Source organism: Lissotriton vulgaris, chromosome 12 (assembly GCF_964263255.1).
Source record: "Lissotriton vulgaris chromosome 12, aLisVul1.2, whole genome shotgun sequence".
NCBI classification, from domain to species: domain Eukaryota; kingdom Metazoa; phylum Chordata; class Amphibia; order Caudata; family Salamandridae; genus Lissotriton; species Lissotriton vulgaris.
The window spans coordinates 503,895,935-503,919,517 of NC_141700.1; the positions used below are offsets into that span (position 1 = coordinate 503,895,935).

At 45.4% G+C, this 23,583-nt stretch overlaps 1 protein-coding gene across 2 annotated transcripts in view; it reads left to right on the forward strand.

The window, feature by feature from the left end:
- Positions 1–23,583, forward strand: part of CENPT (centromere protein T) — a 1,372,670-nt gene that overhangs the window by 1,292,587 nt on the left and 56,500 nt on the right. For both annotated transcript variants that reach the window (XM_086945259.1, XM_086945260.1), the window contains 2 exons: positions 8,654–8,800; positions 19,782–19,886. In XM_086945259.1, coding sequence (XP_086801385.1) covers positions 8,654–8,800; positions 19,782–19,886 — 252 coding nt within the window. The remainder of the gene's footprint in view (positions 1–8,653; positions 8,801–19,781; positions 19,887–23,583) is intronic.

Here is a 23,583-nt window from a genome sequence, read left to right on the forward strand (position 1 = left end):
CCTCCTTTCCTCTCTGTTCATCCGGACAAGGTTGTGTTGCGAACGAGACCTTCGTTCCTGCCCAAGGTTGTCACGGCCTTCCACATCGGGCAGTCCATTACCTTGCCCACCTTCTTTCCGCCTCCGCATCCCTCGAAAGAGGAAGAGGGGCTCCACCGTCTGGACCCAAAACGTGCGCTCTCTTACTATCTGGATCGCACACGCCAGTTCCGGGTGGATGACCAACTCTTTGTTGGTTGGGTGGGCGCTAAGAAGGGAAAGGCAGTGCACAAGCGGACCATCTTGCGGTGGATCATCTTGTGTATCCAGGCGTGTTACTCCTTGGCAAAGAAGGAACCCCCTGTGGGACTATGGGCCCATTCTACTCGGGCCACGGCGACTACAACTGCCCTGGGCCGGGTGTGCCCTTGCAGGATATTTGCCAAGCAGCTACGTGGGCCTCGCTGCACACGTTTGCAAGACATTATTGCCTGGACAGCCAAGTCCGGAGGGATGGCTTCTTTGGCCGTTCTGTCCTCCCGGACTTTCTGGTGTGATTATTGGATCGCAGACCCACCACCGGGGTTGGTATTGCTGGGGTATCTATTCTAAGGTAAGGAATCTATCACTAACGTGTCTCTTTCAGATGCACACGTTACTACTTGTGTAACGATATATCTGTAAGAGACATTAGTTAGTGATAGATTCCTTACCGACTCGCCCATCCTCCCCGTTCTGCAAACCGATATCTAGGGTTAAGGTTATCCCCTTTCAGGGCCCTAGTTTCATGGCACCAGTGTTGGTTCTATCATGGCTCTGCGTATCTGGCACGGAAAAGCTGTGTATCAGAACTGACGTCAGCGCGCATGGGCAGCGTCTAAGTACTCTGACGACGTCGTTCCGGCGCTAACGACGCCGACGACGGACGCAGAGCCACGGACGGCGCGCAGGGGTATTGCTACGCAAAAATTTCCGGATCCAGTCTGACGCCTGTGGATATTCTAAGGTAAGGAATCTATCACTAACATATGTCTCTTACAGATATATATCGTTCCACAAGTAGTAACTTGTGCTACACAAGCCCTACTCTCACGTTATGACAGGGCTCACTACGACCAATTAGGAAAACTAATGGAGCACCTCCCAGATCAATACAAAGATCAGGCAGCAGAGCTCATACAAGAAGGCAAATTAATATCCAATGCCTCAATTAAATTTGCACTAGATGTAGCTGACACAGCATCCAGAGCAGTAAATACTAGTGTTATACTCAGACGGCATGCGTGGTTACGCATTTAAGGTTTTAAACCAGCGGTACAGACTACCATCTTGAACCAGCCCTTCAATCAAAACCAATTGTTCGGGCCGGAAGTAGACAACACATAAGAAAAGATGAAAAAAGACACACACAGCTAAGTCTATGGGTGCATTACAATCCACACAGACTAGAAGTTCTTTTCGCCGCTCCTTTTACAGAGGAGGCTCTAAGCAAACCGGCACAGATACAACATCATCTTTTAAAATGCACACACAGACCTCCTCTAACAAAGGCTACTTTAGAGGAGGATACAGAGGCAATAATAACAAGGGAAGAGGTAGAGGTAAAACAACAACTGCTCCTCTTCCACTCCCAAACAGTGACTTCCCTCTGCTTCCCCTACAGCATTCCACTCCTGTGGGGGGCAGATTATCACAGTTCCTACCTGTCTGGAATTCCATCACAACAGACAGGTGGGTAAGACAGATTATCCAACATGGCTACTGCCTAGAACTCACAGCAACCCCCCCAAACATACCACCCAGGCAGCGTCCAATGTCCACAGAACATACGACTATGCTTCAACAGGAAGTTCTAGCACTATTCAAGTAGTTCCTTTAGAGGAACGGGGAACAGGAGTTTACTCCCTGTACTTCCTAATTCCCAAGAAGGACGGGACACTAAGACCAATTCTCAAACTCAGGCCCCTCAACCATTACATACAATCAGATCATTTTCACATGATCACTCTACAACAAGTACTCCCACTACTACAACAGGGAGACTTTCTTTCAACACTAGACCTAAAGGACGCCTACTTTCATGTTCCTATACATCCTTCTCACAGGAAGTATCTAAGGTTTGTCATACAAGGACAGCACTATCAGTTCAAAGTCCTTCCATTCGGGATCACAACAGCACCACAAGTGTTCACAAAGTGCTTAGCAGTAGTAGCAGCACATCTCAGAAGACAACAGATACATGTCTTCCCTTACCTCGACAATTGGCTCATAAAAGCAAAATCGTTCAACTAGTGTGTCCAACACACAAAACAAACAATTCAGACATTGCACGACTTCTGGTTTACAATAAACTACACCAAGTCGCACCGAGAGCCTTCGCACGTTCATCAGTATCTAAGAGCTACCATAGACACATCTACATCTCTAGCGTATCCCAGTCCAGCCAGGATACAAAGCATTCAGACCTTAGTCTCCATTTTTCAACACCAGCAGTCTCTCCAAGCCAGAGTGTTCATGAGACTGATAGGCATGATGGCGTCTTGCATCTTCATAGTTCCACATGCAAGACTGCTAATGCGCCCATTACAAGAATGTCTAGCACAGCAGTGGAATCAGGCTCAAGGTCAGCTCACAGACCTGGTGTTGGTAGACAGCCGTACATATCGCTCTCTGCAATGGTGGAACACCAAAAACTTGACAAAGGGATGGCCGTTCCTAGAACCTGTTCCACAGATAGTGCTCACGACAGACGCATCCCTCACAGGTTGGGGAGCCCATCTCTTACACTATACCACACAAGGCCAATGGAACAACCAACAAAAACAGTTCCATATCAACCATCTAGAGCTGCTAGCAATTTTCCTAGCACTCAAAACGTTTCAAGTACAAGTACAAAACAAAGCTGTCTTAATCCGGACGGACAATATGACAGCCATGTATTACATACAAAGACAGGGGGGGACACACTCTCTGCAACTGTCCCAGCTTGCACAGAATATTTGGAGATGGACCATTCCTCAAAACATACACCTGAAAGTAGAACACCTTCCAGGAATTCACAATCAGATAGCAGATATGTTGAGTCCACAGTCACAACAGATTCACGAATGGGAGGTACATCCACAAGTTCTTCAACCATTCTTTCAAATGTGGGGGCATCCACAGATAGATCAGTTTGCCACCCACGAAAATGCTAAATGCCCAACCTTCGCCGCCAGGTTTCCACACCCACAGTCGGAGGGGAATGCGATATGGAGGAACTGGTCAGGCAGATTTGCGTACGCTTTTCTGCCTCTCCCACTCATTCCACTAGTAGTGCGCAAACTCAGACAACAGTCTCTCAAACTGTACTAGTAGCTCCCACATGGGCACGTCAGCCGTGGTTCACCACAGTACTAGATCTCTCACTGGTTCCACATCAAAAATTACAGCTCACGCCATCCCTGTTAGCACAGAACCATGGAGAAATAAAACACCCAGAACCAAGCCAACTGAATTTGGCGATCTGGCTCCTGAAGTCTTAGAGTTTGGTTACTTAAACCTACCACCAGAATGTATGAACATAATTAAAGAAGCTAGAAGACCCACTACCAGAGCATGTTATGCCACTAAGTGGAAAAGATGTGCAATATATTGTAACAATAATCACATTGATCTACTGGATGCTTCCATCCAAAATATTATTTGCTACCTTTTAAACCTATAAAGGTCCAATTTATCTTATTCTTCCATACGCCTGCATTTGGCAGCAATTGCACATTATTTACAGAATAGACAACATCTATCTCTCTTCAGAGTACCTGCAATCAAAGGGGAAGGATTAAAACGAATAATCCCCCCCTAGGTTACCACCTGCTCCAGTATGGAACCTAAACGTGGTCCTTACAAGACTTATGGGACCCCCTTTCGAGCCTTTACACAAGTGTGAATTGCAATTCCTAACTTGGAAACTGCTTTCCTTGCTGCCATCACCTCTCTCAGAAGAGTTAGTGAAATATAAACATTCACAATACAAGAACCATTTTTTCAGATACATCCTAACAAAGTGGTTCTTAGGCCTAATCCTAAATTCCTGCCAAAAGTTATTACTCCTTTTCGCCTTAACCAATCAGTAGAGCTACCTGTGTTTTTCCAAAACCCGGACTCTGTTGCAGAAAGGGCTTTACACACCTTAGATGTTAGAAGAGCTCTGTTATACTACACAGACAGGACTAAATCCTTCAGAAAGACAAAAACACTATTTGTATCTTTCTCTCCCCCACACAAAGGCAACCCCATCTCTAAGGGAGGAATTGCCAGATGGATTGTAAAGTGTATACAAATATGCTATCAAAAAGCTAAACGTACACTAACGGTTCCTCCTAGAGCGCACTCCACTCGCAAACTAGGAGCCTCTATGGCTTTCTTAGGAAATATACCACTAGAGGACATATGCAAGGCAGCAACATGGTCTACAATACACACCTTCACTAAACACTATTGTGTTGATGTGCAAGCCAAGCAGCAAGCTGCAGTAGGCCAAGCTGTCCTTAGAACACTGTTTCAGAATGCTGCAATGGATACAAGCGACCACCGCTAGGGGAGACACTGCTGCACAATCGTTGCAAAAGTGTACGATCTGCAGCTCATATGCCTCGAACGGAAAATGCTACTTACCAGTATGCATCTGTTCGTGGCATGTAGAGCTGCAGAGTCGTACACGCCCTCCCGCCTCCCCGGAACTTGTATTTGTTCCAGTACTCATCTTACTTAGATGCACACGCATGGACAGCCTTTCTCTTTACTTCTACTAACTCCATCATTTCCCATCATGGCAAAAAACAATCTGAGGATGGAGTCGATGACCATGCGCAGTATTGTCCAAGGGAGGAGTCACCTATCTCGTGACTGCAAAGACTTCTACCAAGAAGACAACAACCTGCAATCATCTGAGCCCAACACCAGGTGGCGATCTATTTCAAAAGTGTCCGACTCTGCAGCTCCACATGCCAAGAACAGATGCATACTGGTAAGTAGCATTTTCCTTTTTCTAATTTCTCAGCAACTACTGAATGGATTTACACCATTTAAAAAAAGGTCGCTTTCTGATCCAAGCACTAACTTGTTGACAAATCTGGGGTAATTCCGTTCAGTAGTTTCGGTTGTAGCCTTGCCCAAAGTTTCCTATGGGAAATTGATTTTTTGACTCTTATTTTTTGAATTTCTCAAAAACTACTGAACGGATTTACACCATTGAAAAAAAGGTTGCTTTCCGAACCAAGCTCTACCTTTTTGCAAAATTTGGGGTAATTCCGTTCAGCCTATGGAAATACATGGGGAAAACGCGTTTTGGGACCCCCCTTTTTTCTCAGTCCCCGTTTTAGGAATCACCCCCAAACTTTCAGGATAGGAGCTGACCTGGATAGACTTTTTTCTTTTTAGAATTTCGCAAAGATTCGTCACACAATACCAAAGTTATTAGCAAATCAAAAAATGCTTTTCCTATGATAACTATGTTTAACTATAACAACCTACTGGCGACCGCTAGTAGGTAATTATTTTTATATATATATATATAATATATCTAGCTGCACTCGTTCAGCGCAAACCAGCAAACCCCAATGTCCCGGGGGAACTCCAATCCAGACAAACGAAAGCTGACCCAGTCTTCAGGTGAAGAAAGTTTTTTTATTTAATTATGATGCATCGCCACCAGTATGTATGTGTGTGTGTGTGTGTGTATATATATATATATATATATATATATATATATATATATATATATATATATATATATATATATATCCATATCCATATCCCCTGGAAAACTCTAACCACCTACTGATTTCCGCCACAGCAGACAGGCGAGGAAAGAGACACAGACCTCCGAGGTATTTTCAAGTGGGCAAGATGATTTTATTGCAAGTGACCCAAACACAACGTGTTTCAAGCCCGTAAGCCCTTGTTCACGTGTCATAAGTGAAAACACCATCTACTATTTTAAAGTGAGTGATGCCCCTCCCAGATCTTGACATCACAGGTCATATGATCATAGGCACAGAAAACATACTACTATGGCTACTCCCATCGTTTTATAGTTATACATTGAGGCAGATTAATATAATATGACACACCAAGTTTATATATACATGCTTTAAAAAAAATTTAGAAACATGTAAAGTGCGAAGTGTCAAAATATTTGTAAAGTCATAAATACAAATCATTTTAAAAGGTCTCATTGGATAAATCCAAGACTGCCTGCATGGTGATAGTCATGATGTTTTCATATTACCGGTTAAATCCGATTAAACAGCCTGTGAGTCACGTGTGCTAGATAATATGTACTCAATATTGTCTCTATTCTAACATCATTATTTCTATGTGCACGTATAAACACCATATGGAGAGGCATTGTGCATAAGTGCATATCTTAAAATCTAAAGTGCTAGTGTAGATAGTACAAATTTCTCAATTAATCTAATGTTGATTACAGGTCTAACCATCTGTACACGAGAAAAATATAATTCTAATTCATACAGGGTTAACAGCTAATTTCAGATCCTAAAAACATTTGATTGTATGTAAAAAATATGTAGATACACTTTGAGAAATCAATACGAGAGAAAGACCAAATGCATTCAAATTTTGACTGTTAATGCATTTACATTATATTTACAAATGGACGTATTTCATAGTATTATTTACAAATGACTCCTCTAGTAAAAAAGGGGAAACACAATATTGCAGCTATAATTGACTTACAAAAAGCTGCTCATATCTTAAGTCATGTTCAAACCGTTGGGCCATTTACAGTCTAGCTCTAGAATATATTTTGTTTCGAGCTGGCGGAGTTGGGGCTCTCTGTTGCCACCTCTCCTTTTCCTAGCCACAGCGTCTATTACATAATAAGATAAGCAGTTGATGTTATTGGCATGTACTCTCTTAAAATGTCTAGCAACAGGATATGTTGCGTCGCTATGGAGAATGGCCCTAATATGCTGCAAAATCCTGACGTGCACCTGTAGCTTCGTGCTACCCACGTAGCTAAGCCCACAGGTGCACGTCAGGACATATACAGCATATTCAGTTTTACAATTGTAATTTCCCATTATCAGAGTAGGAGTGGTCCTGAAAGGTGTAGAGTATGTTGACATATTGCAACCAAATTTACAAGCACGGCATGACGTGCACTTAGTAAAGCCTTTCTTGGGTGCCAACCAGGTAGTTACCTTTTTGATCTCGGGTGATTCTCGATCTAATGTAGTGCCCATGGTGCTACTTCTTCTAAATGTAACCACAGGTTTCGCTGCAATTCTACTTTGAAGAATGTTGTCTGTTAACACCACTGGACAGTGTTTGTTCACTATCGCTCTTATCTGTCGCTCCTCTCTGTTATAGGTAGTGATTAATCTAGGAGTGTCAGTCATAGTAGAGGTAACAGCAGTATTGGGTGTGGCAGAGGGATGTACGACGTTACCACGCATACTTTTACCTCGCATACCTTTACAACGCGGTATTTACAACGAATACCGTTACAACGCATAGCGCTTAGAGGTGCTGGATAGTGGTAAGTATAATTTTCTATTCCAACTCCAGTCCCCGTGGACACTAGGGAAGGTGTTGGATAGAAAATGAAACTTATTCCCTATCCTAGAGCGCCCCCCAGCGCAATGCGTTGTAATGGTATGCGTGGTAATGCCTGCGTTGTAATGGTAGTGCGTTGTAAAAAATGTGTGCTAAAGGTTGTATACCGTGGCAGAGCTATCTTTATCAGGAGCAAAAAGACTTGTTCTAGATCTAGTTTTAGCCTTCTCGATTGCTTCCTGTAGGATTTGTTGAGAGTACCCCCTGATTTTAAGTCTAGCCACCAGCTCATCTTGGCATTTGTTAAACTCATCCTCATTGCTACAGATTCGTTTTATACGTAGGATTTCTCCATAAGGAATACTGGCAATGAGGTGTTTTGGGTGGGAGCTGGTTGCGTGTAAGGTAATGTTACCAGAAGTAGCTTTCCTATGAAGGGTGCTTTCAAATCTGTCATTATGGACAAAGACCTTAACATCAAGGAATTCAATTTCCTTTTTGTGAATATGGGAAGTGAATCTTAGATTGTAGATATTGTTATTAATCTATATAATTTTTTTATTTTTATGTACTGAGTAAGGTATACATTTTCGTTCCTGATGTTTCACAGTAGTTAAGTCAATCACTCAATGCTAAACATTGGTGTGTTGTCACTTTTTGTGCAGTTAAGTAACAAATAAATTGACTCCGTTGGTTCACCACCTTCTTGTTCTGTACAACTGTGCATCCCTTAAATATTTGTGAATCAGCCCCTGTAAAATACAAAATCATGAATTTAGTTGTGAATATAAGGTCAGAGTTGGTGCAGTAAAAATACATATGTGCACAGTGACAAACCATTTTGCATTCGCCATAGGCAGGCTTGCTAAATACGGCCTTATTTGTATTTTTCCGGAACACAGGAGTCAGAGGAGTGTGTGTCTGGAAGCTCCATGCCTTTCCCTGACAGCGAAAATACATGCAGTTGAAAATGATTTACTGAATTAAAATCTGAAAGTATGTGTCACCTCTAACTGAGCATATTAGGACATGCTGTTTTTAGCAGGTCCAAATGCAGAGGACCTGTGCTGTGGGGTACTGTAATATTAACCTGCCTCTCTCCTTCCACAAGGGTGACGAAAAAGCTGCGAGTTGCACCTAAGAAAAACGTATTGCCGAAAAAGGAGCCTCGTTTGCCAAGTAGTTTTATCAAGCAGACATTTGCCCATTACGCCAAGATGAAAGTGGCGAAAGATGCGTACGAAGTGGTGGAAAATAGGTAAGTTCTTTGTTCATGTTTCTTGTAGTTTTCTTTCTCACGGTTCCCAGGTGAATCGATTACTTTCCCTCACTTTATTCCCTGTCACTATATCACTTGTACCAACTGCCCTATTACATTTCAGTGATCTCTCAGTTTTAAATTTCAGTGATCCATCACCATTGCACTTCATGTTTTGGTATTCAAACTCCTGAAACCACTGTAACAGAAAACTTCCCACTGAGCCTGAATTGTGGTCTCTGTTATTGCATCCTTCACAAATGCGCGTCAAATGAGACGTGACAAGTCCTCAAAGCGCACCTCACTTTTGTCATGGTCACCACCAACACTCCGGTGCACAAATGAAAATGTGAATTAGTCACTTGACAGCATGTGCAGCTGCCTCGAAGCTCCTACTTTTCCTCTAATTTGCTCCATTGTGGACAACATATTTCTTTTTGTGGACTTGAAATAGCACATATTGACTGGGAGGCCGCCGGGATTATGAACTACAAACATATTATTTTTCCTTTTCAAGTGCCACGCATTAAACACTCCCCAAGCTGCAAAATAAGTATATTAGTACAGAATATATGCTTATGATCAGTGATAACAGGAAGCAAAAGGCGTGCCATCATGGGGTGTGTTATACATAGAATGATAAATGTTTTATATACCTAAAAAAGTTGGCTCCATTGATAATTTAATTGCAACATAACAGTTCTAATGATGCACAAAATGGAAATGCAATGTTGTATGTGCTTTTCTTGAAATGCGAAAATAAAATATAAACCGATAACAAAACGGAAATGCAAATCAAAGTTCTCTAGAGAACGCTCGTAATGCGATTGTCTAGTGATGGAAGAAAATAAGGCCGACACCTTGAAAGCATTGAAGTCCAGATTGCTTCCACATGTGCATGTGCGTGTGGGATGGGAGTCTGTATTTTCATTTGGGAGTAGCTTCATATTGATGAGACATCCTTACCACTGAAGCCATGGTAATGTCAACATGCACATATTGTACCTTGGCCATGACATTCCAGCTGAACATCTAGAAAAACATTCCACAGTAGGAGAGCACCAGGCTCAGTAATCCTCATTTATCATGTGGCCAGGTGCAGCAAAGACATTATGAGAACACCCAAACAAGTGGCTGCAGGTTGCATGATGAGCGCTGTCTGGGAAATTGGAGTGAGATAACCGAGATTGGGGCTTTTTCAGCAATTGAAATATTTACTGTAGGACTGACGTACCCCTTCCATTGGTAATCTGTTACTGTCATTCTATCATTTCTGCACCCGTTTTTGCCCTGCTTGTAAAGGGAACCCTGCCTACATCTGATGGTGGGCCCTGTCTGTCTTGCCCATACCATTTGCTATGAAGACCTCCACACTCACAAAGTTGGGGTGTACTATGTGCCCATCCTACGTCTCATGTTCTTCCAAATGGAAGAAGAAAAATCCTTCATAGCATCCTGACTACCCTAGTTATGGCAATTGAGTGACAGGTGGCTTCACCGCCAATTACAGCATCACCAACCCCCTTAACTAAGCCATCCACTTCTTCAGCAGCATAAGATATCCCGAACTGCTGCTTTGGTTGCAGAGAAGGCATTAGATTTGGTCTGTTAGCAGCGTTTTCATGTGAAGGCTTTAAAATACTGTTTTCGCAGTCTACTAAAAACCTATATGTGGGACTTATTACGAATATTGTGAATGGTAAAGCTTTGTATCCCATTGCTATCTAAAGATGCATGCACCAGGGGTCTGCATTTCTACCTGCACTGTTTGCCTATACTTTGAACACCTCTACTAAAAACAAAAACATCTAATAGTCCATTTGGAGCATCTCATAGTAGTCCCGCAGATAAAATGTGTTTTTCATTACAAATCAGTCCCAATCCCTTGCTTCAGTTTATACGACTATACAGAAATATGGGACATTGTTTTCATAAATCTCAATTCTTACTGATGGAGTTGTTGACCTCTCAGTCCCTCAAAATATAATCGTGTGGCTGATATCTTAGTATTAAATCCACAGACCCATCTTGCTTTTAGTAAATTAATGTTTGTCCGCCACTTAAAGAAACTAGTCAACATCTTGACCAGTTTAGCAATCCCTGCTTAATGTTTAGCAGGATAAATGTCCTAAAAATGAGCATGCCCCTTTTTAATGTATTTTCAGAGCTATTACTTTTATATGTAGATGTTTTTCAAGCAGCTTCAAAATCATTATTCTGGCTTCATTAAAAAAATTAAGAAACTAAGAGGCTTAACCAATCCCTAAATGTGTAGATCATGTCACTCATCCTTCGTTTTATTTTATGCAAGCCCAGAATCCAGTTGGAGTGTACATGTCAGCGCAGTGACTTAATGTTCCCTGTTCACAACTGTGTATTATTATCAGGTTAGGAATTTAAATCCCAGGCTTTCGAGATCTGCCTTTCATTCCTTGGAGGTCAATAAAATGAGCACTATTATATTCTCGCATCAAAACACTAGTTAATAGAAAGCTTAGGACAAGCCTTAAAATCAATCCAAAATCAAAAATTGGCAAAGCAACTAGATCTCCCCTTGTCATTGCCAATGCATTTTGCACATAGAAAATTGCTTTTGCTAATGCTGTGGAGAATCGTCTGGAAACAAAAAAGAAGTGCAATGGAGTTTACATGAACATGCATGATCATGGATGCAAGCATATGCGTCATGACTCTGGCGCAACAGATTGATGAGGTATGAGGCCATGATGCAGCCATAATTTTGTTATTCTTTTTATTCACTGTTCCAAGATAGTGGGCACCAATATTGGAGCAGTAAATAAACAAGCCTTTACAATGCAATGGTCTCGGCTTTGTTAAAGTTAGAGCTATTGGCATTGCAAATGGCATTTTTTTCATTTTTTTTTTTAAACAAATAAATGGTATTGTCATTTACAATGGCAATAGGTGAGCATTAGAGAGTAGTAGAGAGTATAAGTGCACACAGAGCCACACACACAGAGCCACACACACATACACACAGAGCCACACACACACACAGAGCCACACACACACACAGAGACACATACACACAGAGAGCCACACATACACAGAGAGCCACACATACACAGAGAGCCACACACACACAGAGAGCCACACACACACACACACACACACACACACACAGAGTGAGGAGATATGACGCCCCTGGTGGAATGTGAGAACTGAAGAGAGAAACAGATTAGACAGCAAGTATGAGAGCTCCAAGGTGGAATCTAAAAATGAGGCGGGATGAGAACGGGGAGGCGATGGCTCCAAGAACAAGCGAAAGATGCAAGGTGAGGCCTTCAAAGAAAGCTTTGAGGGCTCAAGGTGGAGTCTGACGATATGGCGCCCAGAAGAGATACCGAGCTGTAGTGGTGCTCGCACTCCAGGAAGAGAGGTGAGGGCTCCCTTCGGAACCCTCCCCTGATGCACAGGCCCCAGAGCAGGGGAATAACATGACCTTAAGCAAACACTGGGTAAAGCCTGGAGCAAGCACCCAAGCAGACAGCTCAGAGGTCCAGAACAGGCCCCCGTCGGGTGCCTGGAAGACCCTGGAGTGCTCCCGAAGGCAGGCTCCCTGCAGGACCTCCGATTTGCCCCTGAGCTGGCACCTCAAAGTCACTGCAGGTAGGCACCATGACAGCCACTGACAGGGCCCAAAGGTGGCCATTGGCAGGCTGCTCCCAAGGCACAGAACTCGTGCCATAGCATGCAATACCAAGGGCCTCAAGAAGGCATCATAGCTAGTGGGGCTTCATGGTAAGCACCTGGAAAGGCATGAGGGGGGGGCACCCTGCTGGGCTACTCAGTCTGGGGTGGCACCAGGGCATAGCTTCAGGGAAGCACCACCTCAGGAAGCTGGCAGGGGCTGGAGTGGGACCCATAGCAGGCAGCTGGCAGAGGGTGGAGTGGGGCCCATAGCAGGCAGCTGGCAGGGGCTGGAGTGGGATCGGGCATTGACAGGCAGCTGGTAGCGCCTGCAGGGGCACCAGACCTTGCCAGGAAGCTATTGGGGCGTTAGGCCCTGCAGTAAGCCCCATAGTTGTACCAGGGAGGCATTGCCAAAGGGCTGGAGGGGCCTCATTGCAGGCAGCTCACAGGGCTCAGAGCGCGCACCTTGGCATGCAAGACCCAGAGCCAGCTCCACAGCTGGCATCTGGCACACCGCCAGCCCCCCTGGCACACAGCCCGGTGATGACAGCAGGGAGAAAGCTGGCGAGGGAGAGAACGGAAAAGAAAGTGTAACTGGAACAACAGGGCCTGGCCGGGCATCAAAGAGATGCCTCCGTATGAACATTCGAATAATCCTTCAAGCCCCAGCGGTGGGTGAACTGGGGGTCTCCCTTAAACCTACCGCATTCCAGCCCTGCAAGGGGAGGGGCAGCTTCTGTAACACACGCGTGTGGAGGGGCCCCTCCCTATGGGATCCAACTCCCTCTGACTCCATCCCAAAGCTATCCAGACACGCATCCAATGGCACTTTATAGTTAAAGCCTCGTCTGTCTCTGACACCTCTCCAAAGCCCCCTCGCCAGCCGGGTGCCCGTCCCCGGGGCCCGCCACCTCCAGAGCGCTTCTTCAAAGCCGTCGCAAGCTGGCAGGATGCTGGAGTGGCCAGGGTGCTCTGGCCATTGTCAGGGCCATGGTGGGAAGCGAAACCGCAACTGCACAGGGGGCCACCATTTTAAAAAATAAAAAAAAGACGCTGCGAGCCAGGGCGACAACAGGCACTCGTGAAAATACAGCGTGGGATGCACAGAAAGGCATAAGAGGTCCAATAAGAGGTGCAGAGGTGCAGGGCTGAGTGCATCCAGAGGGATCCCGATACCTAGCGAGGGGCGAATTCTTGGCCGGGACCCTGGGGAGAGAAAGGAAACCGCAATGATCAGAGGCGGCTCCCATTTTAATGAGATCGAGAGAGACAGACACCGACACACCGGTACACAACAGTGCTTCGGTGGGCGTGCAAGGTACCCCCAGCAGAGCAGAAGGGGGGGCAGAGGCAAGAAAAGCAAGCACAAACTGGGCAGAGGCAAGAAAAGCTAGCACTCACCGGCTGGGGCGTAGGACTCAGACGTTCTACCTTACTTCTCCGGCGGCGGTCAAGCAGAAATATCTTTCCGAAAAGCCCCGTCATTTTCCTACTGGGGGGCGTGTTTTTCTTTCTCTCCTCTTCTCATTGGCTGCAATGTAAAATTCCAGCCAATGGGAAGAGGAGAGAAAGAAACGAAAAAAACACACCCCTCAATCCCAAAAAGACTGGGCTTAAATGGACAGACGCTCCTCTTCTCCAATGGCTGACCTCCGTTTAGGAAGCCAGCAAAGGGAGAAGAGGGGCGGGTTCAAGCCCCACACTAAGAAACATAAGATCTCGCCGGCGAGACTGTGCAAGCGCAGCCTACGCAGGCCGAGAACTAAAAAGCAACAAAAGAGTGGCTGGTGGGTGCAGGTGAGTAAGGGAGAAACCTGAGGATGTGGGGAGAAAAATGAAGTGAAAAAAATGTTTAAAAAAAATTAGACTGGAGGGGACAATGGGAGGCTATTTGAGGTGGGACACTCAAAAACAAAGGAGATAGCAATAAGATACATGCAGTCACCTGAGGTTAACAAAGAAATGAAAAAAGAAGTCCCAGAATGTGGACATTGGAATGATCCAAGTCATCTGTTCAAGAGCATGGTAAGGAAGGGTTCTCCTGGGGACACACATTAGAAAAAGAGAGATAAGAAGTAAGCAAATTAGATTGCCATGAAAACCAAAGATGGTAAGCAATGGGCAGGCCTAAATCCAACTGTAAATATTGTTATTGACCACAGTAGATCTTCAACAATACAGTTCAAAGCTATCCATAAGCGATACCTAAGCTGGTTATTACTGATTCTCCATTTAAAAGGGTAATGGTTAAGTAAATCAGCTGTAATGAATTGCCTTTTATTCTCAATAATCCATATTTTAAAAATGGTTAACAACAGACCTGTAAGGCAGTTATTTGGATTTGGATGAATGTTAGTAGAGAGTTCCAGATTCTGAGATTTTTTCAGTTATTTGTGAAAATTTACGTTTTTCTGTCCCACTGACAGAGTTTATGTATAGGCACTGGGAATAACAGAGAATCTGTGTTATGGTGCATTTGAATGAAATGTAGAGATTTGTGTAGCAGTGCGTGTAGTAGGAAATTCTCAAGGTTACTTCTAAATAAAAATTGTGAGATTTATGAATGCTTGAAATCACCTATAAGACGGGCCTTGGAGCTTACCAGAATACAGTAATTGATGTGATCCTACTTCAGTCTTTAATTTGAGCCGGTGGTTTCTGGTGCTCAGCACCAGCATTTATTCTTCAGCACCGGTGCTTGAGCACCAATTAAGGACTGTTAGACCTGTCAGCCTTTGGGTGGTCTCCCCTACATTTTTGCCCTATTTGCCTCCCATTTTGACCTTACATTTTGTTGGACTTAGGACTCTGGGCGCCTCACCACTGCTAAACAGTGCTGAGGTGCGGGTGCTCTCCCCTAAAAACCTTGTGAGGCTGGCATATCCGCCACAAGCCGCTGCTACCGCAGTAAGGCTAATCCTCCATAGGCTAATATTGGGAACCTCTCCTTATGTGATAACTTCTGACAGGGACCTAATAAGTCTGTCATGTTTGGTCTTGTTGGACTCGGGGCGGGGAACCCTTTCCAATGATATATAGGGTTTGGGCATTACTACGCTAGGGATCCCACTTTTATAAAGTGAACCTTTTCCTGCCTACACTTAGATTAGGCTCTGCAGACTCCCCCCTCCCCTCTGCATACTGATAGCCTGCCTGGGTTGGGAGGTGGGAGTGATGATTCACACCTTCTTCCCTGGGATGAGCTGTGATGGGCTGCCCACTGGAGCCTTAACGGCCTGTTGCGCAAGAGGATTGCCACTGGGAAGGAGGCTGACTGCTCCAAGGAACTGCTGCCCCACAACCTGCTGAGCTGCCCTACTGTCTGCTGATCCTGCCCTGCAAGAGGAGACTGAAGAAAACACCACCAGAGTGTCTTCACCATATTCATAAGGACTGCCTTATCTTTGGGACTGCACCCCTTTTTAATTTGAAGAAAACTACCTTTCTGTGGACAACATCATATTAAGGACTGCCTGTTGGGGAAAACAACTCTTATAAGGACTTGTCACTGCACCTCTGTGTTTGCCATCAACCCCACTGGCCCTGGGACCTTTAAAAACTGCCTCTGCCGCCCAGGGAGGTGTGGAATCCTTTTATCTAGCACCCCCAAAGTCACCGCCGCTGCCCGGGACCGAACTGTGCCACTTAGCGCTGTGAAGGGAATTGAAGCGCTGTGATACTACAAATCGCCACCAGCTCCCGGGTCCCCTGGGGCACTGTGAAGCGCTGTGCCCCCTGACATCATCGCCGCGGGCCAGAGGCGAGCCGCTACTGAAACTACCCCAGAGGTCACTGCAATCACCCGGGACTTAGCTGGGCTGGAAAGCGCTGGGAGGAGAGAAGCGCTACATGCCGGAATCACCGCCGCCGGCCCATACTGAGCGCAAGATCTGAATTTGCCCCCGTGGTGCGGGGCGTGGTGGCTGCACTGGACGGGACCCCGATTTAGGGGTAGAGAAGCACTGGCCCCATAATCTTCGCCGCCGGCGCCAGATTCACAACACAGGGAACTTTCCCGTGATCACCGCCCCCCGGCTGGGGAACTCCGTCCCTGCACCGCTGATGTCAGGGCCGGGAGCCGCGCTGGGATTGGCTCCAGGGCGGAAGTGTCGCCTAGCAACTGGGGACGCTCCTCTTAGGCCGTGGTAGACGGGGCTGGGAACGGGAGGGGCTGTCTCGCTCCTCCCCGGTCCTGCGCTGGTGGAGACAGAGGACCGGGGTGCGACAAAGCCTTGTAGCTGACGGCGGAATCCACGAACAGGACGCTATCCCCAGGTAATGGCCAGCGTTGCACAGTGAACTGCCGTGGGGGCATAGAGAGACTCTGGGGCGATTACAAGACTGCGGGGGCTGGCTAGGGGAACCCCGGGAGAAAGTGAGTAAAAGCGGACTGCTGGGGGCTGTGATTACAAGACTGCGGGCAGAAAGCGGGTGGGGCACGGAGGCAGTTGTGGGCCCTGCTTTGAGTGCTCATTACGGCCTGTGTCTGATACTCCCCCACGCCGAAGGATAACATTACCGTATTGTCCCTAGTGGGACCCAGGTGGATTTCAGCTCTGTGAGTCTTCAATGCAAAGAACTGTTCCACCACAGTGACACAAGCTTCTGTATTAGAGGGACTGTTCTACATCCCCAAAGACATTCCACTGACCCCTTTTTGATCATATATATACCTGTGGAGCCTTATTGCTTCCTTGTTATCTTGCGCCATTTTTAGATAGGGATAACGTTACCTCTCCTATATGCAACCGGCTTCACCTTTATTATTGATCTTGCCGGCAACTGCATTTATTTGATGATTGATCTTGCCTGAAGCTTTTATAAAGATATTTTATATTTTTTTCTCAACAACTGGTGTGGTGTCCTTTTGTGAGTGTTTCTTATTGCGTCACTGCTGCTGCGTGTTGCACAAATACTTTACACATTGCCTCTGAAGTTACACCTTTGCTGCTCTGCGCCAAGCTACCAGGTCGGAAGCGGTGGTCCCTACTTGGACTAGGGTGCATACCCCTGCCAACTAGAGACTCCGGTTCTAACAAGGATGCATTAATTTTTGGTAGGCACAGGGAGATGAAGTGATTCGGGGAGAAGCACAGGATGTTACCAATCCCGAGACTGAAACCTGGATCCCCAGCTCCGAGGTCGGCAGTTCTGGCCATTACACCACATCTTGTAGGGTTTCGTGGCTTCTGTTGTAGGCGGCGCTAACACGAGAAATGGGCTGGTAGAAGCTGCCTCCTGACAAGAGCCCCGGCATTTTCTTTTTTGTACAAATGAACCACTGGCCTACTTACATGTACTTTGTCTAGTACATGAATGTAACAGAGTATTGTGCAGTATTTGACAATAAAAGGTGGCCTGAACACTGCTCTGTAAACGCTCTTCAGTGCTGTCCTCCAACTCCTTCCTGTCTTTCCAGCAATGTGATCTGAAGCTTCCATTTCTGCTCATATGGGGTTCGCACCCTTTGTCCTGATCTGCCAGTACCAGTCAGTACTGACCTGCAGGGCACTCCTTCAATAAATTTTGGACTCAAAGACCTTTTTCTGCCATGAATTTTGGGCTGTTTTATCGTCACAGTTAGTATACTGTACCCTTTTAGTGGCAGTCGAATGCATCTTTGCTTCTTTGTTGTTCAACCGTAGCCGATCTTCAGTACTAATCTGCGGTCACTGCTGTCCCTTGCCTAACAGTCCAGTACTAACATGTAGTATTCCTTGCTATTCCATTGCTGAGTCCTTGGCATCTCTTTTTATTTCTGTTCTGGAACCTGTCCTAAAGTCCACATTCTGCACCTTCCACATTTCCAGTAGTTGTGTTTTTCCAAACCTTGAAGAGTACTCAACAGTTCTGGTCTTCATTACCCCGTTATAATTCTTTATTGAGGCAGCAATAAGTCTGTGAACGTGTATTCAAAGGTGTCTTGGGGCATCTTGATCTTCTCCAATACTTGCATTCCAAATGGGTCTTCAAAGAGATCGCTCTGCTTTTCCAGCACTTCCTTCCACTATATTGTAGTGACATCAAGGGATTGAGATGAAACCCTGCAAAGGAGCAGAGACCAGCCGCGCTTCTGCCAACCTCCTTTCACTAAATCCATCCCACATATAACATCACCCAAGACAAACCCCCACGTATACCTCTTATGACCTGGTTCTCATCAATTATGAAAACAATATAGCCTTCCAGCAGTGGTCTGTGCTTTGATATCATGCCTACTTCGCGTTCTAAGTTCCCCATTGCGCCTTAGTCAAGTTGTTGAGTCCACCATTCACATTGAGCACCGTAAATGAGTCTGGTTCTTCACTGTACGGTAATTAAGCAATGGTAGCATAAAAAGCTACAGCTCTGCACTTCTGTGCAGGCCTGTTACTCAGTCGGATTACTCTGCCAGCTCTCCCACTCCCTTATGATTTTTCATAACGATGCTTACTTAGATGGCTCCCGGTTTCACTTTTGCCAAAAGTGCACTTTGCCATCATGCACCAACATTAACCTCCTTCTTCCTTAAATCCTAGAAAAATATGAAGTCTGTTTGTTTCTTCGTAGGTTACATGGTCAACTTCCCTAAAAAACTGCGGAAATTCGCGGCTATTAGTTTCTTATTGGCCAAAAGAGAGATAGCGCTCCACTGGGGTAGTAAATCAGTCCCTACCATACAGAGCTGGCTGCACAGCATGGTCACTGGCAATACGCACAGCAATGAATATGCCACGACTATCCTCCTCTCGACCTTGGGATGTTTTGGGCCTGTTAAAGATTTTTCTGTCCTCCCAGCAAAAAGTCCTGCCAACGCAACTGATTAGAGGGGTAGTGCCCTACTGGTTTGGGGTGGAAAAGTGGGGGAAAGTACTGAATGTGTTTTAATGCTAACCTTGACATGTATACCTACGCTTAAAGACTGTCGGCCACGGGCAGTAAAAACCCTGTGCAAGCTTGGCACGGATTACCGTTATAGACTGGACATATGGTAAACCTTGGCTCTGATTGGCAGGTAACCTTAGGCATTCTACCACTACTGTACCTTGGCAACTGGTAATTTTTCTATGACTGCGAGAATTGTTGAATGTGATGCTCATAGTGTGATCAAAATGAAAAATAAAGTTAAAAAAAAAGTCTGTTCGTTTCTTTGCTGTTCTTATATGTTTGAGGCTAGCACTCAGGATATTGAGTCTGTTTTCCACTACCATGCTACCCTCCAGTTGAACTCAACATTGTAGGCAGTCATTTGTAGTGAGTAAATGTTCTTCATTATATTGCTGTGCCTAGAAGGACTCTGAATTGTCTTTTGTTGGCAAACTTATCTTTACTCTGTTTGTATACATAGCGTGAGCAGCTACTTAGAGCAGCTGAGTGCTGATCTGGAGGCCTTCGCTGCCCATGCTGGAAGGACCACTGTGGAAGCATCAGATGTTGAACTGCTGATGAGACGGTAAGTGGGATCCTCTTTGCTCTGAGTAGGACAAAACAAAGTAAAATAACTTGTCAGTAAAAAAAAAAGAAAAATTACATGACTTCTTGTCGCTGTTCCTAAAAATAGTTGACCAATATCACTCTAAATATTTTTTTAACAGGTATTCTTTTTGTCACTAAAGAAATAAGTTTCAATATAAAAACCATAACTTCTTACAAAGCAAACTAGCCACTAACTGTCGTTAACCCAAAAACAATTAAGTTAAGGTTGCTACACAGTCTGTTTCCACATACCGACTTAAAATTGTTCAATTCCCCAGTATACGAAGTGCCAAGTAGTCAGGTGCTTCCAATCTCTGTTGCTTAACATATTCGTGCTGCACCATCATACAACAGCAGAGGGCTATGTGGTGGATAGCCAATCACAAGTATTTTACTCCTATTACCAGTATTACTGGGAAACCACTGCCTGTCATTCAAAGGAGGATGGACACTTGTGTGATGTTTTTATTTTTTTATTAAGTTTATTTATTGAAGTCTCATGATACAAACAACAAATAAGAAATCTGCATCAACGTTGTTAAGCAATGGTCGAACAAGGACATGCCATATTTGAAAAATAACTCGGCCTGGCGGGAGGAGCTCGGCATATATGAGAGATTGTTCCTGCCACAGTAGAAGGTCCTGGTTCCAGTCCTTACATTTTGGTGCTCTGCCCCGCCCCCACCTACACGCCACCCTTCTCCTTAGTGCTGTACATTACCTATAAGTAGCTTCAATTTCTTCAGTATATCCCAGCATGGCCATAATGGAGGACATCAGCAGCGAGGTCCCTAACATCTCTCCGAGCACCGCCAGGATCTGCCGCCAGTATGCCATGATAGGTGCACATTCCCACGCTAAGTGCAGGAAGTCTGCGTTCCCACACCTGTCACATGTATTATCTGCCAGACTCTGAAATCTACGCATCTTAGCTGGGTTGTAATACATATGGTGGAGAAACTTGTAATGTATTATCCTCAAGAGGCTAATAGCAGTCTGATTACAGCTATATGTTCACTGTTTATCTGAGAGGGATATGCCTCCCATCAAGTCCTAGAGGCAGCTGGGGCCTGTGTCAAAGATGCCTGTGTGTGGTGCTATAGCATGGAGATTATGTGAAACGGGGAAGCGCACTGTAAAATTGTGTGTAGTGGGCCCCGTGTTGGTGGCTCTCGACGGAAATCAGGTGTGATGGCCTTAATACTCTGGCAGAGTCTCACATACATGAACAGCTCCATGGATGTAGGTTCACTGTGGTGAAAGAATTGTTCCTTAATTTTAAAAAGTCCATTGTTATAGAGGTCCCGCCCCTTGTGTCCATTGTGAATTTTTGCAGCATTCGCTGACAAACCACTTTTCTCGTTTCCTCAAGGTCCGGATCCTGTGAAAGTTGCAGGCTTGGTGAATATAGCATCAGTATTTCAAGTCTAGCAGCAATGTCCCTCCATGCCGCATTAGTGCAGTCTACAGTGGTGGGATCCAAATCCCTGACCCTAGGTCTATATGCAATGAATCCCGCTAGTGGGATACGGCCCATAAATCCCTGCTCAATGGCTAGGGGCGGCATGTTTTGGGAAGGGTGAAACCAGTATGTGGCAAAGTGTGCCTGTGCACATATATAATATAGTATCATGTCCGTAGCCTCTAAGCCACTCTATGAAAAGGGGCGAGTTAATGTGTCCCATTTGAGCCTGGATTGTCTCCCTCCCCACGCCAGCCTCATCAGTTGTTATTAGAGCATTTTTTTCTTTCTAATTTCGAACCAGGCTGTATAGTATGTTTAGAAACAGGTACAGCAGTTTGGGCAGTATTATCATTTTGTTCAATGATCTGCATCTCACCATAGAGGAAGGCAGCTCGATCCAACGCGTTATCAGGGACGTCACGGCATGACCATAATTGGCCCATATCAGTTCTGTCTTATCCCTAGTGATAGTTATTCCTAAATACTTTACCTCTGCCTGGATCCATTCTATAGGATAATCCAGAGGGTACGGTCAAGTGGCTTTGGTTAGTGGAAACATTTGCGTCTTTGCCCAGTTAATTGTAATTTCTGAAATCCCTCCAAAAGCAGTAAATTCCCGTAATATGCGGTTTAGGCTAATCTGCGGATTCCGGACATATAAAGTAATATCATCCACATAAAGGGATATCAAAATATCCGTATTGCATGTTCCAGATATTTTTGACGGATCCTTGCTGCTAGTGGCTCTACAGCCAACGCAAATAATAGAGGCAATAACAGGCACCTCTGTTTCGTCCCTCGTGATACTGAAAATGGGGCGGAACACCCACCATTCACCGACACCCTGACCTGTGGCTGCTGGTATAGTAGCGTTATCCAGGAGAGGAAACCAGAGTGGAACCCCATCCGTCCTAGCACCCCAAGGAGGTACCCCATTCCACTTAATCAAACGCCTTGGTGGTGTCTAAAAAGACAGCTACCGCTTCTATGTTCCGGCTCTACAACCTGTAGCATTAAAATAGAGTACGCAGATTTGTGACGTTGAGCGCCCCGGAATGAACCACGCCTGATCAGACAGTACTAGAGAGTTCATAAGGAGGCTTAGCCTATTCGCGAGCACCTTGACTAAAATGTTTTCACAATTTAGAAGGGATAATGGTCGATATGACACTCGCCTATCCTCAGTCTTCCCCTTCTTTAATAGTGAGACTATGGTCGCTTCTCTCATGGACTGAGGAAGGATTCCCTCCTCCCTAGCTTCGTCTTATACCTTCTTAAGTATCGGGACCCAGTAATCTACATATGACTTATAAAAATCGTCCGGCAGGCCATCCGAGCTGGGTGCCTTGCCACATCAAAGCTGCATTACTGCTGCTCTATTCTCATCCTCCTCGATCTCCACCGCCAGGAACTCCCTTTGTGCCTTCCGAGCCACCTCACCGCCACATCTTCCAAATATGTATCCTAGGAGATAGCCTGCTGCCCTCTAGTGGAGTATGATGTTGAGTAGAATGTGGTGAAAGTCTGTAGGATATTGGCCGTGTCCTTATGTAGGTTATCATTCACATCTCTTATCTCTAGCACGTAATTGGCAAATCAAGAGCGGCAAACTTGGTCCACAAGTCCTTTCCCTGACCTCTCTCCCAATCCATATCTGTGCACTGTGAAATACCGCCCCCAAAACAGGCATTCCCTGTCTGCTGTTTCCCTGTACTCCTTTAGCTTATCCCTGAAGGCTATTTGTATAGTCGCTGTAAGGGAATCTGTGAGCTCTTGTTCCAACCTCTTAAGGTTCACCTCTAGGCGGGTGAGGGTATTGCGTATATCCCGCAGCACTCCTCCTTCTTTTGTGATGCATATGACCCTAATAGGACTTGAAGGGGTCCCACACGGTGGGGAGGACCAGGGAATGATCCGCCGAAGTTTGAGCCAGGTGCTGATCGTGTGTCACCCCTGTTCCATTCCCTCTGGATACTATCCAGTAGTCTATTCTGGGCCAGGTTGAGTGTAGTGTGGAGTATTGAGTGCCTTCTTCTAGCTGAGTGTGCAGGTGTCTTGATGCATCTGTTAGACAGCGGTCTGCAATGATCTGCTGCATCTGCCTCTGTGTAGCTGTGTAATGATGTGGTTGAGGGTTTGATCTGTCCTTATGAGGTTCCAAGGTCGGATTCCTCCCCCCATTGCGCATCTGTGGACCCTATGTCCAACA